The 17,723-nt window shown below is 42.2% G+C and overlaps 1 protein-coding gene across 7 annotated transcripts in view; it reads left to right on the top strand.

The window, feature by feature from the left end:
- The window catches only part of SCEL (sciellin), a 119,184-nt gene that overhangs the window by 10,097 nt on the left and 91,364 nt on the right, over nucleotides 1-17,723 (top strand). For all 7 annotated transcript variants that reach the window (XM_070471538.1, XM_070471537.1, XM_070471535.1 and 4 more), the window contains exons 2-5: nucleotides 5,078-5,139; nucleotides 5,833-5,950; nucleotides 11,586-11,645; nucleotides 16,740-16,808. In XM_070471538.1, coding sequence (XP_070327639.1) covers nucleotides 5,097-5,139; nucleotides 5,833-5,950; nucleotides 11,586-11,645; nucleotides 16,740-16,808 — 290 coding nt within the window. In that variant the 5' untranslated portion in view covers nucleotides 5,078-5,096. The remainder of the gene's footprint in view (nucleotides 1-5,077; nucleotides 5,140-5,832; nucleotides 5,951-11,585; nucleotides 11,646-16,739; nucleotides 16,809-17,723) is intronic.

Below are 17,723 nucleotides of genomic sequence, written 5' to 3'. Positions count from 1 at the left end.
TTCTCTTGCTCAAAGTTAAGAATTAGATCATCTAGGGCTGTCTGGCAACTCTGTAAGGAGCCCTGCCCCTTCTAACTTCCCGCTCTGCCATTGTTAGTATGTGATTTCAGCCCTGAGATTAGTTCATGGTCCAAAAATGGCCACTCTTACCTTCAGTCTGGGAGTTTCAGAGATGGAAAGGACGAAGTGCAAAAAGCCTAATTCTTCCCAGGAACTTTCATGAAAGAGGGAACAAGTTGAAACTGGGGTGTCCCAGAGAAAGCAAGTGAGGTCATTGGAAGCTATTCCTAGAAAGTATACCAGAGACTCTGGGGATGGAGCCAGAGAGGTGTTTATGGGATACTAGAGGCTAATCATTGTCAGGGAGAGAGCAGTAAGGGCCCTGATCTTGTCTGGATGTCGGAGCTTATGACTCCTTCTGGAGAATGCCTGGCTACCAAAGCGTGAAAATATCAGATGCTTTAGCAGGATCTGATTAGAGCCAGCCTTGATATAAGGTGTGTATGTGTGTGTTAATCACTCAGTCATATCCAACTCTTTGTGACCACATGGACTGTAGCCCTCCAGATTCCTCTGTCCATGGGCTTCTCCAGGCAAGAATACTGGAGTGGGTTGCCATTCCCTTCTTCAGGGGATCTTCCTGACCAGGGTTTGAACCCAGGTCTCCTGCATTACAGGCAGATTCTTTACCATCTGAGCCACCAGGGAAGCCCAAATATATGAAGTTGCTACATATTACCACATTCCTCTGTCCGTGGGATTTCCCAGGCAAGAATAACGGAGTGTCTTGCAATTTCCTTCTCCAGCGGATCTTCCTAATCCAGTGATCGAACGTAGGTCTCATATATTTCTTGCACTGCAGGCAGATTCTTATATGCTGAGCCACTGGGAGAGAGTAAATATAAGGTTAAGAGGAGGTGCTGTTCTCTCTACAACTGCAGGGAGTCCCTGGCAGAGAGGAAAAGATGATGAACCTTGAGCTGGAAAACCTCAGGTGGAGTCCCAGCTTTGCCTCTCAGCCACTGCTCGAGCCATGTCTCTGCTAAGTTGGGATTATATTACTCTTAGAACATGGCTATGGACATGAAATGAGATAATTTATAATTACTATAACATCATCTACACAATTATTATTGTCTGAACTCTCCTCTTTCTTACCCAGCAGAGCCTCAAGGGGCAGCAGAAGCCTGGCTTGGGAGGAAATTGAGGTGGAATATGGGGAGGATACCAAGGAAAATCTAAAGAAACAACATCCAGATAGAACCCTACATATGTCACCTTTAAGTCTGGCTTCTTTTGCTTAGCATGTTTCAAGTTTCACCCACATTGTAATGCATATCAGCATTTCATTTCTTTTAGTTGCCAACTAGTATTCCACTGTATGGGTGTACCACATGCCGTGTACCCATTCATCCATTGATGGACATCTGGGTTATTTTCACTTTTTGGCTATTTGGAATAATGCTGCCATGACCATTTGTGTGCACATTTTGTATGGACATAGGTTTGTAAGCTTGGAAGTATCAGGGAATACACAGATGAGGCTGCTCTGTGCGTTTGTTTGCTGCAGTGATTCTTTGAGAAGCTGTCCTGGTTCCCCTCCTGCCAGGCACTGGGGGCAGAGATCATGGGACTCCAGAGATGTCAAGAGTCAGGCAGGCCCTGCTGTGTGCCTACCCTCTCTCAATGTAATGCCAGGTACCTGTCCTGTCTTGCAGTGATTCATCCCAAGCATTATTGCTGGTTGCCGAGGAACGAGTTGGCTTCAGTTTAGAACCAGATCCTGCTTGTTTCCACTTTGGCAGGTTACATCCTCTCCCTGAGCTTCAGGTGTCTTATCTGGGAGATGGAGGTAATAGCTGAGGTGCAGAGTTTATGTGAGGAAGAGTTTGTGATGCCTGTGAGGTACCCTGTCAAGAGCAGATACTATGGCTATGGACAACTGCCCTGTGCAGTGGGGCCATTAAAACAATAAAGGTCAGAGATACGGTGGCACGAAGCTCTTTGAACGACTTAGCTATTTTAGAAATGTTTAAACTACTTTCCCCGTAAGGACTCTAGTAGTTTGCTAGGGTTGCCAAAACAAAGTACCACAGGCCAGTAAGAGAAATTTGTTATCTGGGGGATTTCCTTGGAAGTCCTAAGGTTAAGGCTCTGAGCTGCCAGTGCAGGGGGTGGGGCTCCATCCCTGGTTGGAGAACTGGGATCCCGCAGGCCATGTGGTGGGGCCAAACGACTTTTTTTTTAAGTTTTTAAGAAAGAAAGAAATTTGTTGTCTCATAGTTCTGGAGGTTGGAAGTCTAAGATCAAAGTGTCCTCAGTTTTGGTTTCTCCTAAGGCCTCCTTCTCAGTTTCAGGATGGCCACCTTTCTGTCTGCATCCTCTCACACCCTTTTCTCTGTGCAGACACAGAGAAAAGATGTCTTTGTGTGTCCAAATTCCTCTTCTTATAAGGTCAAAGGAGAGGTTGGATTAGGCCTCACCCTAATGGCCTCATTTTAATGTAATCACTTCTTTAAAAGCCCTGCCTTCAAATACAGACACATCCTGAGACACTGGGGTGTTAGAAATGTTGAAAAGGACCTAACTCAGTGCATCGTAAGCATCGAGGGGGAATCCACTCTGTCCCACAGGCTGGAAATGAGAAGACACAGTCTTGGGTCTGACTTACAGGACACTCGGTCTTTTGTGAGAGACAAATAAGCAGTTAATTGCCAAATACCTTTTCTCTGTTGACCCTGGCCTGTATTTCATGGTTGAGTTTGCAATCTGTGCAAATACATTACCAGCTGTACATTCAGCATTCTGCCCATGTCAGAATCCCAATTCAGTTGGCTACGAGCCCTTCAGGTCTTAGGTGGCTCAGGAAAAGGTTTATCAGAGCCCATTTAGAAACAGATAGTTGGTTAGCCAAGAGCCCAGAGAAGTGAGGCCAGACTGAGGTGAAGTGAACAAGCGGTTGAGACTGAAGTTTGCCAAGCCCTTTTTCCTCCCCTTTCTTCCAAATTTGAGGGTCCTCCACATACATGAGACAGGGTCTGCTCTACACCCCTTTCATGTCCATCACCCAGTGACCCAGGCTGTTCACCTCCTCCCCACACCCAACCACACCTTCTCTATGTCTTTGCTTTATGCTTTCCGAGGTGATGGAAACCTGTGTCATCATCTTGACAGACATGTCATCAAATCTGACCCTCAAAACAACCACAGTTCATCTCATTTTACACATAAGGGAGCTGAACTATAAATATCATCCCCAAAGTGACACAGTAAATAGCACACCTTAGATGCAGGTCTTTTTAATTCCCTGATGGCGAGGTGGTAAAAATCCATCTGCCAAACAGGAGACATGAGTTGCCCCCTGGGTTGGGAAAAACCCCAGGCAAAAGAAATAGCAATCCACTCCAGTATTCTTGCTTGGAGAATCCCATGGACAGAAGAGCCTGGCAGGCCACAGTCCACGGGGTCACAAAAGAGTCGGACAGGAGTTAGCAACAACTGGTAGCTCAGACAGTAAAGCATCTGCCTACAATGTGGGAGACCCCGGTTCGATCCCTGGGTCGGGAAGATCCCCTGGAGAAGGAAATGGCAACCCACTCCAGTATTCTTGCCTAGAAAATCCCATGGACCGAGTAGGCTGGTAGGCTACAGTCCGTGGGGTTGCCAAGAGTCGGACGTGACTTCCCTTTCCCTTTCCCTTTCTAATTTCACTGAGACCTTCAGACTCTCTGCGGAGTGAATAGCTGCCAGTCTTATCCTGGTTGTTAGTCTGAGGTTGGGTCCCCTTGAAGCAGTGCCTGCGAGGCCCTTGGGTGCCTGTGATTTATGAAGGGTATGTGCCCAAGAGAAGGAGCAAGGGAAGAGGCAGGAGGGCTGGGGAGGCAGGGGAATGAGCTGGGCAATGATGCACCCCCTGCTGGCCTAATGTCTGCCATGGTGAGGGCTGAAGCTCCAGTCGCCTGCAGAAGTGGCTCTGCGTTCCAGGGTAGTCAGCTGCTGGCTGTTGGTGTAGTGGATGAAGGTGTATAATTGGTAGCCCAATGAGCCAAGAGCAATTTCCCAGAAGAGATGAAGCTGTGAGCCTATAGTGCCAAACACTAGGCCGGTAACGTCACCAGCAGCTTCCAATTCTCACCCACTCTTGGGGCACTGATATTCTAAATGAAGACACCAGGGAAACAGTGCCTTGATCCAGAAAATGTGTCTTTACCTCTTCAAGTCCTATAGCCAGTTATTGTAGGAGATACATTTGAACCAGAGCGTGGGAGATAGGGGCTTTATAACACCCACATTAAACCTGTAAACTGCTGTCTGATGATGCAACTGTAAGTCTCAACTCATTTATAGTTTGACAAGGTGATTTTTGTGTACCTTGTTCAGATGATCATCACAACCTTATGAAGTAGGTAGCGGGTTTCTTTAGCCCATTTTACAGGGAGATTAAGTAGTTCAGAACTTTGATGTCATGAAGCTGGGCCTAGGACTTGCTTCTGACTCAAGATGGAGGACCCCTCCCACATTCTGTACACCATTTGGCGGGATGGACTCTGCAAAAAACATAACGCCCCACCGAGGGTGACCAAGTCATCACTATTGGCCCAGGACTTTTCCAGTTTAAAAACTGAGAGCCCCACATTTGTGGAAATTCAGGGCTGACTTCTCTGTTAAGCAGAAAGGCCACACCTGGGACTCACAATACCTGTAGGGCCCCAGAACAGACACTTGTCATATTATGTTTCTTGTCTCCACCTCCTGGTTCAGTGCCAGGCTCTCAATGCATATTTAGTCATTGAATAAATGAATTGACTGATGGGCTGATTCAGTCAATTGCTTGTCCTGTAACATAGGGGGCACTAAATACTCCAGACTTCAGTATATTCATCTGTAAAATAAATAGATTGGAATAGAAGAACTCTCATGTTCTCAGGAGACAGTTTATATCATGTATTTGTTATACCAGGTTATGGGACTGTCCGTGTCATTGAAGAATGTGTCTCACTAGCAATGAACGAGGACCTTGTTGATTCTTTCTTAAGTCATTGTCGTGTTTTTTTCCCCATCCCCATTTTTCTTTTAGGTCCTAACTGGAAGGCAGCATGTCCAATTTCACCTTGAGAAAAACATCTCCCACAGGAAGCGGTAATGTAGATGGTGTTTCCCTTACTCAGAAAACTTAAACATCTGGGGAAAACAATTCATAGTTCCTAATTTTTTCATGTAGCTATGAAATGCTTAGAAGCAGCAGTCTAATTTAATTAACATGGCCAAAGTTAGGCTTAAAATAAAAGAGCACTGTAGACTTAACTCATCTAATTGCAATTCAAAGATTTCTTTTAAAAATCAAGTATAGGTGACCTTCTGTACTTCTGACTCCCATAAGATCAAAGAATCATGTTATTTATAATCAGAAGCACCAAGATTTATTGAGTATTATTTATACTCAATAATAAGTAATAAATACTCCCAAAACAGTCTTGTGTGTCCTTCCAAGGCATATTTCTTTCTGAGCAAAATGGCCTATCCACTAAACTCAGTATTGATTTAGCTGAGGCCTGTGGTTCTACATTCCCAGCTGCAGGGCAGGGCTTCATAACGTGCACAGGTAGTTTCAGTTGGCACCCGAGCAGTCTTATATGTTATGTTATCTTTGATGATAGGTGTGGGATTTGTTCTTTCTTGCCAGTGCATCCTACTTTGAAACAGTATGGGAGGTTCCAGCCTAGAAGATGGAGGCTGGACCATCGGATGCGCCTCTCAAGATTTCCAAGTTAGCAAACACACACTCAATTCCATGGCACTGTATCTCTTCAGGTTTCATTTTTCTGTTGTTAGATATGAGGACTACCACGCAGGGGACCACACTGAGGCAACAGGGTTTCCAAGAGGTCAACAAAAGAAGGACTTTCTTACAGGATAGTAGCTGGATAAAGAAACGCCCTGAAGAAGAAAGGTAAGAGGATATGGGGAGGGAGGAGAGGTGGGAAGAAAGAGCTATTCTCCATTTGGGAAACTAATGGCCAACTGAAAGTGGATGCTTTTTCTTTCTAAAGCACTTTGTTGCTTGGCCTCATTTTTGGTAAGATTTAGTTAGCATACATTGATTATATCAGATTTTTAACAATATCTCTACCATCTTAAATATCCACATACCTAAAAGAACATGAGTTGTGAGTGAGAGAAAGCAGAATTTCATTGTTATGAATAGCATAGACATTGATAACCTGAGAAAAAAAAAGACATTCCAGTTTCCAAAAAGGTAATATTTAGTCCATGGTGGGGATATTCCTGGTACATATTGATCATTTCAGTTGAAACAAACAGAAGTATGATTCTAAATTTACAAATTTAATAATAATTTATCTGAAATTTCCTTACGAGCAAGTGAAATAGATAAATTATTTGCTCTTTTTAGTTCTCACTGGCTGTATACCTCTAGGTCCAGGAAGGTGCTAAATGCACTGTCACTTCATGAGTGAAGACATTTACCACCAAGAAAGTATTGTCTGTTTTAAACATTATGTCTATTAGCTATATGTTTAAAGGTTTGAAGACCATGTCCCTAAACATATTGCCTCATTGCCAGCACAGATTTATAATAGATATTTGTCCAACCCAGATATATTTATTATAAATTGTTTATATACACACACACACACACACACACACACACACACGTACATGTGTGTGTCCTTAGTCACTCAGTTGTGTCCGATTCTTCAACTCCATGGTCTGTAACCCGCCAGGCTCCTCTGTCCATGGGGACTCTCCAGGCAAGAATACTGGAGTGGGTTGCTATGCCCTCCTCCAAGGGATCTTCCCAACCCAGGGATCGAACCCAGGTCTCTCACATTGCAGGCAGATTCTTTACCATCTGAGTCACCAGGGAAGCCCAAGAATACTGGAGTGGGTAGCCTATCTCTTCTCCAGGGGAGCTTCCTGACCCAGGATTGAACTGGCATTTCCTGCATTGCAGACAGATCCTTTACTAGTTGAGCTACCAGGGAAGCCCATATATATATATATATATATACACATATGTGTGTGTGTGTGTGTGTGTATGTATGTGTATATGTGTATATATATATGCATATACATGCATATGCATATGTTCTTTGATTCCCTCTTACATGTCAAGTTAGATGCTAAGTACTTTACATATAAAGCATCACAAAATCTCACAACTTTCCTACAAGGTAGGTATTACATTCTCATTTTGCAGAGAGGAGTCTGAGGCTCAGAGAAGTTAGGTAACTTGTCCAAGAGCACACAGCTATTAAGTGGTAGAGCTGAGAGTAACATGACCCATTGTCTTTCCGTTACATCAGTGGATCTCAGTCAGGGACAATTTTGCTCCCAGGGGATGTTTGACAAGGTCAGGAGACATATATAGATGTCAAAACTGGGGACACAGTACTCCTGACATCTAGTCAGTAAAGACTAGGAATGCCACTAAACAACCTATTAATACAATGCACAGGATACTACTCACAACAAAAAATGATCAAACCCGTAATATCACGAGCACTGAAGTTGGGAAGCCCTGCATTACAGGATATTTACTCCAAGTTTTCTACTAAACTGTCTCTGCATGGTTGTAATTGGTGAACAAAAATGTTTCTTAAATTCTATTATGTTAAGGAACTATAGGGGTATTTGGAGATACACTAAGTTTCAGAGGTAGCACTCTTAGAAAACAATCAGTTCCACACACTAAGTTTTGGAGTTAACACTCTTGGATGACAATCATTTCCTTCCATAAAGTGACATTTACTGCTTCTCTTGAAACCTATTATGACATTTCTATTTTTCCAAAGTGACAGAGGGATATCAAAGGTGAATTTGGCGCTGCAAGTATTTGCACAGATGTGGGGAGATAGAGATGTCTAAGACAATTTACAGTCGGTAGGAGCGATGGTTTTATGCCAGATACACTTCCTTTAAAAGGCCTAGGGAAGCTTGGATGGTGTGACAGCTTCTCAGTGAAGGGGAAATTGGCTCTGGTGCTTCCCCCACACTCGCTGGCCCGGTGCTGGGCTCCTTGCTAGGATTTTTCTTCAGGCAAAAAGTGCGTCTGTTGTCTGCTGCTCTCCCCCAAGTGTAGGGAGGGGATACCGGGTATCTGGAGGGTTCTTTTGGGATCTCTGAGGGTGTATATTCGCTGGAATTGTTTAAGTTTCACTGTTCATCTTTCTTTTTAATTATCTACTATGGTTCTTTTATAGCTTTATTGTCAGTGGTTCCAGAGTGTTGAGTAACATTAGTGGAGCAGAACCAGGAGAAATGTGATATTTCAGGTTTGGTTGGGTTCACATTAAAAGGTTCAGATGCTTACTCTCTGCCTGGGCTCAAGGCCAAAGTCTTTACTACATGTTTTGACATTTCCTAACGTTGCCTGTGGGCTTCCAGGTGGCTCTAGTGGTAAAGAACCTCCCTGCCAATGCTGGAGACATAAGAGATGCAGGCTCAATCCCTGGGTTTGGGAGGTCCCCTGGATGAGGGCATGGCAACCCATTCCAGTATTCTTGCCTGGAGAATCCCATGGACAGAGGAACCTGGCAGGCTGTAGTCCATGGGGTTGCAAAGAGTCAGACATGATTGAAGCAACCTAGCACATACACACACAACACTGCCTGTACTTTCAGGTCCACTGTACAAAGTAAGAAAAATATAACTTTAGGATTTTATGTATGAAGGCCTATTGCGTGATTGACCAGTAGGAAAAGCAAAAGTTTGGAATATAGAGATCTGGGTCCTAAACCCACCCTTGTCACTTGCTAATATTTTAGCTTTAGGAAAGCCACAGACTCCCTGAGCAATTTTCTCATCTGTGAATTGGATGAGTGTCTCCCTTGCCTAATTTATAGGGTATTTTAAGGACCAAGCCGAGCACACTATACAATCTCATGGTTCAAAAATAGGCTAAATCTGTGAACAATCAACCTTCTTAACCACAAATACTGGTATGTATTTTCCTACACTTTGTCAAGAAAAACTATCAAAGTCATCAAGTGGAAAAATTTCAGACATAACAGACTTAATTAAATTTAAAAGATGTTTGAAAAAACATTTGCCTTCCTGCAGAAAAGCATGCTTCTTTTTTTTTCCATTTATTTTTATTATTTGAAGGCTAATTACTTTACAATATTGTAGTGGTTTTTGCCATACATTGACATGAATCAGCCATGGATTTACATGTGTTCCCCATCCCGATCCCCCTTCCCACCTCCCACTCCATCCCATCCCTCTGGGTCTTCCCAGTGCACCAGCCCTGAGCACTTGTCTCATGCATCCAAGCTGGGCTGGTGGTCTGTTTCACCCTCAATAGTATACTTGTTTCAATGCTGTTCTCTCAGAACATCCCACCCTCACCTTCTCCCATAGAGTCTAAAAGTCTGTTCTGTACATCTGTGTCTCTTTTTCTGTTTTGCATATAGGGTTATCATTACTATCTCTTTAAATTCCATATATATGCATTAGTATACTGTATTGGTGTTTATCTTTCTGGCTTACTTACTCTGTATAATGGGCTCCAGTTTCATCCATCTCATTAGAACTGATTCAAATGAATTCTTTTTAGTGGCTGAGTAATATTCCATGGTGTATATGTACCACAGCTTCCTTATCCATTCGTCTGCTGATGGGCATCTAGGTTGCTTCCATGTACTGGCAATTATAAACAGTGCTGCAATGAACATTGGGGTACACGTGTCTCTTTCAGATCTGGTTTCCTCGGTGTGTATGGCCAGGAGTGGGGTTGCTGGGTCATATGGCAGTTCTATTTCCAGTTTTTTAAAGAGTCTCCACACTGTTCTACATAGTGGCTGTACTAGTTTGCGTTCCCACCAACAGTGTAAGAGGGTTCCCTTTTCTCCACACCCTCTCCAGCATTTATTGCTTGTAGACTTTTGAATAGCAGCCATCCTGACTGGCATGTAATGGTACCTCATTGAGGTTTTGATTTGCATTTCTCTGATAATGAGTGATATTGAGCATCTTTTCATGTGTTTGTTAGCCATCTGTATGTTTTCTTTGGAGAAATGTTAAAAAGATCATACATCATGACCAAGTAGGCTTTATCCCAAGAATGCAAGGATTCTTTAATATCAGCAAATCAATCAATGTAATGTACCACATTAACAAATTGAAAGATAAAAACCATATGATTATCTCAATAGATGCAGAAAAAGCTTTTGACAAAATTCAACATCCATTTATGATAAAAACTCTCCAGAAAGCAGGAATGGAAGGAACACACCTCAATGTAATAAAAGCTGTATATGACAAAACCACAGCAAACATTATCCTCAATGGTGAAAAATTGAAAGCATTTCCCCTGAAATCAGGAGCAAGACAAGGGTGCCCAATCTCACCACTACTATTCAACATAGGTTTGGAAGTTTTGGGCACAGCAATCAGAGCAGAAAAAGAAATAAAAGGAATCCAGATAGGAAAAGAAGAAGTGGAACTATCACTGTTTGCAGATGACATGATCCTCTACATAGAAAACCCTAAAGACTCTACCCGAAAATTACTAGAGCTAATCAATGAATATAGTAAAGTTTCAGGATATAAAATTAACACACAGAAATCCCTTGAATTCCTATACACTAACAAAGAGAAAACAGAAAGAGAAATTAAGGAAACAATACCATTCACTATTGCAACAAAAAGAATGAAATACTTAGGAGTATATCTACCTAAAGAAACAAAAGACCTATACATAGAAAACTATAAAACACTGATGAAAGAAATCAAAGAGGACACAAATAGATGGAGAAATATACCATGTTATGGATTGGAAGAATCAATATTGTGAAAATGAGTATACCACCCAAAGCAATCTATAGATTCAATGCAATCCCTATCAAGCTACCAACGGTATTTTTCACAGAACTAGAACAAATAATTTCACAATTTGTATGGAAATACAAAAAAACTCGAATAGCCAAAGTAATCTTGAGAAAGAAGAATGGAACTGGAGGAATCAACCTGCCTGACTTCAGGCTCTACTACAAAGCCACAGTCATCAAGACAGTATGGTACTGGCACAAAGACAGAAATATAGGTCAATGGAACAAAATAGAAAGCTCAGAGATAAATCCATGTACCTATGGACACCTTATCTTTGACAAAGGAGGCAAGAATATACAATGGAAAAAAGACAACCTCTTTAATAAGTGGTTCTGGGAAAACTGGTCAACCACTTGTGAAAGAATGAAACTAGAACACTTTCTAACAGCATGCTTCTAATATATACAAAGTAGTTGGCTGAGCATTCCCACACTCTGATGAAAGAAACCAAAACCAAAAAACCAAAGAGCAAACACTCATTCTGTTGTGGAATCACCTGGAAATCTCATGGGATAAATCAGAATAATGGTCGTTTGTACTCTTAAACTTGTTTCTTTTCACCGTGTTCTTTCAAGTGGTGACTGGTTAAAATAAATGCATAGTTGTATTCTTACGCCTGAAGTAAAATGAATTAACTTTGCCAAGCATTGCGAGCTCTTTCCCGTCTGCCTTATTTAATGCTTACTAAAGACTGAGGACTTTTCATGTGACTTAATTTTGTTCTTTCTCTGCAGAGATGAAAATTACGGTAGGGCGGTGCTCCACAGACATAATTCCCACGATGCCTTGGACAGGTAGGTGTTTCAGACAAGTTACATCATTAGCAGAAACACAAAGACAGTTGTTTCTGAGAGTAGACTTGTTTAAGGTTGAATACTGGTGCCTAGCCACAAGCTTTCCTGACGTTCTGGGCACACGAAGGAGAATCTGATAACATCAGGAATTTTCACAAAGCAAACTGTGCTTCTCCAGCTTTATGCTCCTAAAATACAGCTTGGAGGTGTAGAATCATCAATCCACTGCCCCCCTTACCAAGGTGGCCTTCCTGACGGGTAAGAGCAAGGGCTCCCACAGAAACATGATGAGATAAGATATTTCCGAGCCTTAGAGAAAGGAACCCTAAAAGAGAAATAACAGCTGAGTTCACTTGCTTTATAGGACAGTATGTTTCTTTTCTGTGGATCGTGACTGCAGGCATGAAATTAAAAGACACTTGCTACTTGGAAGGAAAGCTCTGACAAACCTACACAGCATATTAAAAAGTAGAGACATCACTTTGCCAACTGGGTCCATAGAGTCAAAGCTGTGATTTTTCCAGTAGTCATGTATGGATGTGAGAGTTGGCCCATAAAGAAGGCTGAGTGCTGAAGAATCGATGCTTTTGAATTGTTGTGCTGGAGAAAACCCTTGAGAGTCCCTTGGACAGCAAGGAGACTAAACCAGTCAATCCTAAAGGAAATTAGTCCTGAATATTCATTGGAAAGACTGATGCTGAAGCTGAAACTCCAATACTTTGGCCACCCGATATGAAGAACTGACTCATGGGAAAAATACCTGATGCTGGGAAAGATTGAGGGTAGGAAGAGAAGGAGGCAATAGAGGATGAGTTGGTTGGATGGCATCACCGACTCAATGGACATAGGTTTGAGCAAACTCCAGGAGATAGTGAAGGACAGAGAAGCCCAGTGTGTTGCAGTCTATGGGGTCTCAAAGAGTTGGACATGATTTAGCGTCTGAGAACATTTCTTTTCAGAAACTCCTCGGCATGTGGAAAATCACTAAATGATACTCAGTGACCAGTGGCCAGACAAATGCAAATTAGTAGAAAAATTTAAGCAAAACTCATAGTCACAATGATGTAAATAACCTAAGATTGATAAAATGAATAAACAATATTCTTACTAAAGCACATTGACACTAACACACATACAAACAACCACACCCAGCAGAAGAACCTAGTTATTTCTCAGACATAAGTTTTATTTTGTTCAATAGCCAGTGTCTACCACCAAGACATACTGAGTAAAGGACAATGATTGTTTTTCATGGTGGGGCTTTACAAGTAGACATTGTAAAGTAATTGTTGTTGTTTAGTTGCTAAGTTGTATACAACTCTTTTGTGACCCCCATGGACGGTAGTCCACCAGGCTCTTCTATCCATGGAATTCTCCAGGCCAAAATACTGGAGTGAGTTGCTATTTCATTCTCCAGGGGATCTTTCTGACCCAGGGATCAAACCCATGTCACCTACATTGGCAGGTGGATTCTTTACTACTGAACCACCTGGGAAGCCCCCAAGTAACTATACTCAAATAAAAATTAATTTAAAAAAAGTTAAGTGGACACTTTGAACATGTCTATTTTGGAATTTTTGTCTGTGGATTTTTTAAACCATTTAAAAAATGTTCAGAATTTTAACATGTTCTAATTGCCAACAAAGGTCCGTCTCGTCAAGGCTATGGTTTTTCCAGTGGTCATGTACGGATGTGAGAGTTGGACTGTGAAGAAAGCTGAGCACTGAAAAATTGATGCTTTTGAACTGTGGTGTTGGAGAAGACTCTTGAGAGTCCCTTGGACTGCAAGGAGATCCAACCAGTCCATCCTAAAGGAGATCAGTACTGGGTGTTCATTGGAAGGACTGATGTTGAAGCTGAAACTCCAATACTTTGGCCACCTCATGTGAAGAGTTGACTCATTGGGAAAGACCCTGATGCTAGGAAAGATTGAGGGCAGGAAGAGAAGGGGATGACAGAGGATGAGATGGCTGGATGGCATCACCGACTTGATGGGCAGGAGTTTGAGTAAACTCCAGGAGTTGGTGATGGACAGGGAGGCCTGGTGTGCTGCAATTCATGGGGTTGCAGAGTCGGACATGACTGAGCGACTGAACTGAGCTGAAGGGTCCTGAGTTTACCCCCCTCTACATGAAGTATCCCATTGGTTTTTGGGTTCCCAGCCTTAGTTCTTCTGTTTGACTGTCCTGTGACCTGTCCTGAGTCTTCATGATTTTGAAGCTTGTGTTCTTGTTCTCTGTTGGCCCTCTCTTACCAAAAAAAGGGAACCTGATAACTTGAATCCAGGCACTAGTGGAAAACGCACCCTCCATTGTATTTGCCTTTCTCTGGAACTATTAAAGAGCAAACTTGTTGTGAGGCATGATCAGGAAAACTAAGATTTGTGTTCTTAATATGTTTCAAGATGGACAACATTCTGGCTAAAGCAGCACATTTAACTGTTTTATCTTCACTATGAAAAATCTATAAGCCTGAGACATTTCCCCCGGACTCCTTGACTAGTATCTCAAATGACATCTTTATAAAAGGTAGTACTGGTTATTTTTCTCCTTGCATTTGCTCAAACAGATGTCTGTGTGACACTTTTCCATCCTCTGCAGAGGTTGTGTCCACTTTGGTGTTCACCCAAAGCCACTTTGAAGCACCTACTGTGTGCTGACACTGTGCCAGGTGCTGGGAATACAAAGATGCATCAGACACCAGCTGCAATCTTAAGGCACTCTCATATTTCATGGAAAAAGATGGATCCATAGACACAAATACTCAGATTTACCATGGAAAGTGCTTGTAAAAGTCTGGGCCATGCTATGGGAAGAAGCAGAGGGTAACTCTGGCTGAAAGAGTGGGAGCGCTCCCTGAGGAAGTGCTCATTGGTGTTGCTGTTTGAAGGATGGAAGATGTTTCCAAGTAGGAAAAAGTAGCTGGTGGGCGAGTGGCTGGGAAAGAGGCATTCCAGCAGAAGCGATAGCATGCCCAAGAGTTCCACGTGAGCAGAGACTGAAAATAAAGGAAAATGAATAGTCTCATCATGCTAGAAGACAAGCTTCATAGGATGCACAAACAACAGGATATTTTACTGTGTCCTTTCTCTGTGAGATCATTAACATGTGTTGAAGGAGGCAGAAAGCACAACAAATAGTACCAGTGGAGATGCCCTTCGGAGCCAGACAATATTCTGCAGTCTGGGAACAAAACAAAACCCTTGCTTCCATAAAACTCCAGGTGATTCAAGTGAAAGTCGGTCAGTTGTATCCAAGTCTTTGTGACCCCATGGACTGTACAGTCCATGGAATTCTCCAGGCCAGAATACTGGAGTGGGTAGCCTTTCCCTTCTCCAGGGGGTCTTCCAAACCCAGGGATCGAGATTGAACTGGGTCTCCCACATTGCAGGCAGATTCTTTACAAGCTGAGCCACCAGAGAAATCCAAGAATACTGGGGTGGGTAGCCTACCCCTTCTCCAGCGGATCTTCCTGACCCAGGAATCGAACCGGGGTCTCCTGCATTGCAGGTGGATTCTTTACCAGCTGAGCAATCAGGGAACCTTCCTGGTTAAAGGTAGAGGAGAGAGAGATTGAATGTAAATGAACACAGTGTGGTATGTCCTGTGGTGATGAGTACCTGGAAGAATAAAGCAGCTAATGAGACAAAGCTATGGGATCTGTGAGGGGCTATTTCCTGGATGGGGGTCAGTTCCATCTGCACCCATGCATTACACCTGCTGATGAGTCTCACTATGACCTCACTCTGAGTTTCCTTAAAAGCACGAGAGATTGCATTAGCCATTTTTTATAAACATTAGTCTTTCCTTAACAAACACTATTCCCTCTATCTCTGTTCATTCGTGTCTGTTTATCCTCCAAGTCCCAGCTCAATGTGTATCTCATCCAGGAAGGCTTCTCTGATCCCAACCTCTCCAAACAAGCTTTCTCAGCTTCAAACTCCCTTGTACTTGACCTGAACCTCTTTTCTGATACTGACTGCTTTCTATGCTTGGAAGTACATGTCTTACTTGTCCCTCTAGCTCTGTGTGTGCAGGGTCTATAGTTAATTCATAACTCATTCCTCAGCTGATGATATACTGCTGATAATATACTGTCACCAGTACAGTACATGGTTTACCTGCAAATATTTGCTAAATAAAGATACACTACATCAAGTTAAAAATTGCATCTTAAATAGTATACTGTTTTGGTACATTTTCTGATTCAGTACCTTTGAACTGTCAGCTTCAAATGATGCTTTGAAATGCAAATACAGTCAATCATGGTAGAACTCTCCAAAGAGCTTACTTTCCCTGTATCACAGGGTTAAGACATTGAACAGGCTTTTCTTGCTGATTGATCAGTCTGATCAAGCTATCTCCAGTGCTTTGATGATCATGGTTCCTTCTATAATTTTCTTGTCTTCTCTCTGCTCCCTCTTTTTCAAATTATCCGTCTGTCTCAGCTCTCCACCGCTGTCTCTCCTCCCCCTACTTCTCCCAGGCTCCCCTCTCTTCTCTTCTTCCCATCCGTACTTTCTCTCTTCTACCACTTTCCTCTGTTCATTTTCTTCCTATGTTTCCTGTTTCTCTCTTTTCTTCTCTCTTGCTCCCTCTTTCTTCCAGCAAGTCCTCTTCTTTCAACCCTGTCCACGGTGCTGAACTCGTAATAGACTGGTTGGTATGTAGCCGTTGTGCTGGCGTAAGGCTCTGATGAAGCTGTAAATACAACTGAGCGGATGATAAGGGATTGAGTTCCTATTACATAAAAATCAACAACAACCCTGAAAGTGGTACATATGAGTAATTAATTCTTTTGCATGTGTGTCACTTGTTTCACATATCCTTATCCTTGATTTGAATATGTTACATTGTAATTAGATTAATTGGATCTAAAGAAGAATTATTTTATTAGCATGGGGAATTGGGTTTGCTAATTTATCCTAGTCAGGTCAAAGCCTGGGACAATTTTGGTACTCCAAATATGTCTTTTCTTGGTAACAACATATATATCTCCAACCCCAACAGGCCAAGATTTTACCAAATCTGTGGAAGTTGTGTAAACTATTTTTTATAATTTATTTGATCTTCCTATAATTATTTTTTGCTACAGGAAAGCAAATGAGAGGGAAGAGCCAAAAGCCACAATCAGTCGGTACAGATCTGATGACACTTTGGACAGGTAAGGTGTTTTGAACCAGCAAGTGGAATGCATAACATACGTTAAATCCCATTTCTTATGAGGCATGAGGCAGCTAAATGTTTACCAAAGTGAGCTTCAAACCATGATATTTTATCCCCAGGAACACGAGGGCTATAAAGATGGAATTATCTTCTTCAAAACTCACAAAATCTTAACTTGCTATTTTCCTAAACTCTTGCTAGTTTTTATTTTTTGTACTAATTGATAGTACATCAATAGGAAAAATTCTAAAGGAACTGATTTGAGTATAGATGTGACTGGCACTGAATGTTATCTGCTTAATTTTAAAAAGAGAATATAGTTTTTTTTGTGTGAGTCACCAATTCTTGTTCTAACTTCTGTTTTTCCATTCCAGAGGCAGAGAAACAGCAGTTTTTGTTTTAACTGTCTTATGGAGAGACTATACATTTTAATAACACAGTAGTTTTGATTCACTCTAGGATAAAGACATTAGCTCTTTACTCTAGAAAGTAAAACTGCTCTTTTGGCCATGGAGTCACCACATGGCTATACATGAGTCATTGTGTTGTGGCTGCTGTTGGCTCACTCCTAGATGGAAGGAAAGGAAGGGCTCATAAATAGAAAACCAAGGAATATCTATTCAGGTTGAAGTGTAAATGCTACAGGTCACATTTAAATTTTATATCTGGTAGAGGTGCTTCCTAGGTGGCTCAGTGGTAAAGAATCTGCCTGCCAATATAGGAGATGCAGGAGACTTGGGTGCAATGCCTGGGTGGGGAAGATCACCTGGAGAAGGGCATGGCAACCCACACCAGTATTCTTGCCTAGAGAATTCCAGGAACGTGAGACTGGTGGGCTACAGTCTATGGGGTCGCATGGAGTCAGACACAACTTAGTAACTGAGTACAGAAGCGTTTATTAGGCATAGATAAA

The sequence above is a fragment of the Odocoileus virginianus genome, chromosome 8 (genome assembly GCF_023699985.2).
Source record: "Odocoileus virginianus isolate 20LAN1187 ecotype Illinois chromosome 8, Ovbor_1.2, whole genome shotgun sequence".
Lineage (NCBI taxonomy): Eukaryota > Metazoa > Chordata > Mammalia > Artiodactyla > Cervidae > Odocoileus > Odocoileus virginianus.
The sequence above is the reverse complement of the archived record's forward strand: the minus strand, read 5'-3'. Positions and strand labels throughout refer to the sequence as shown.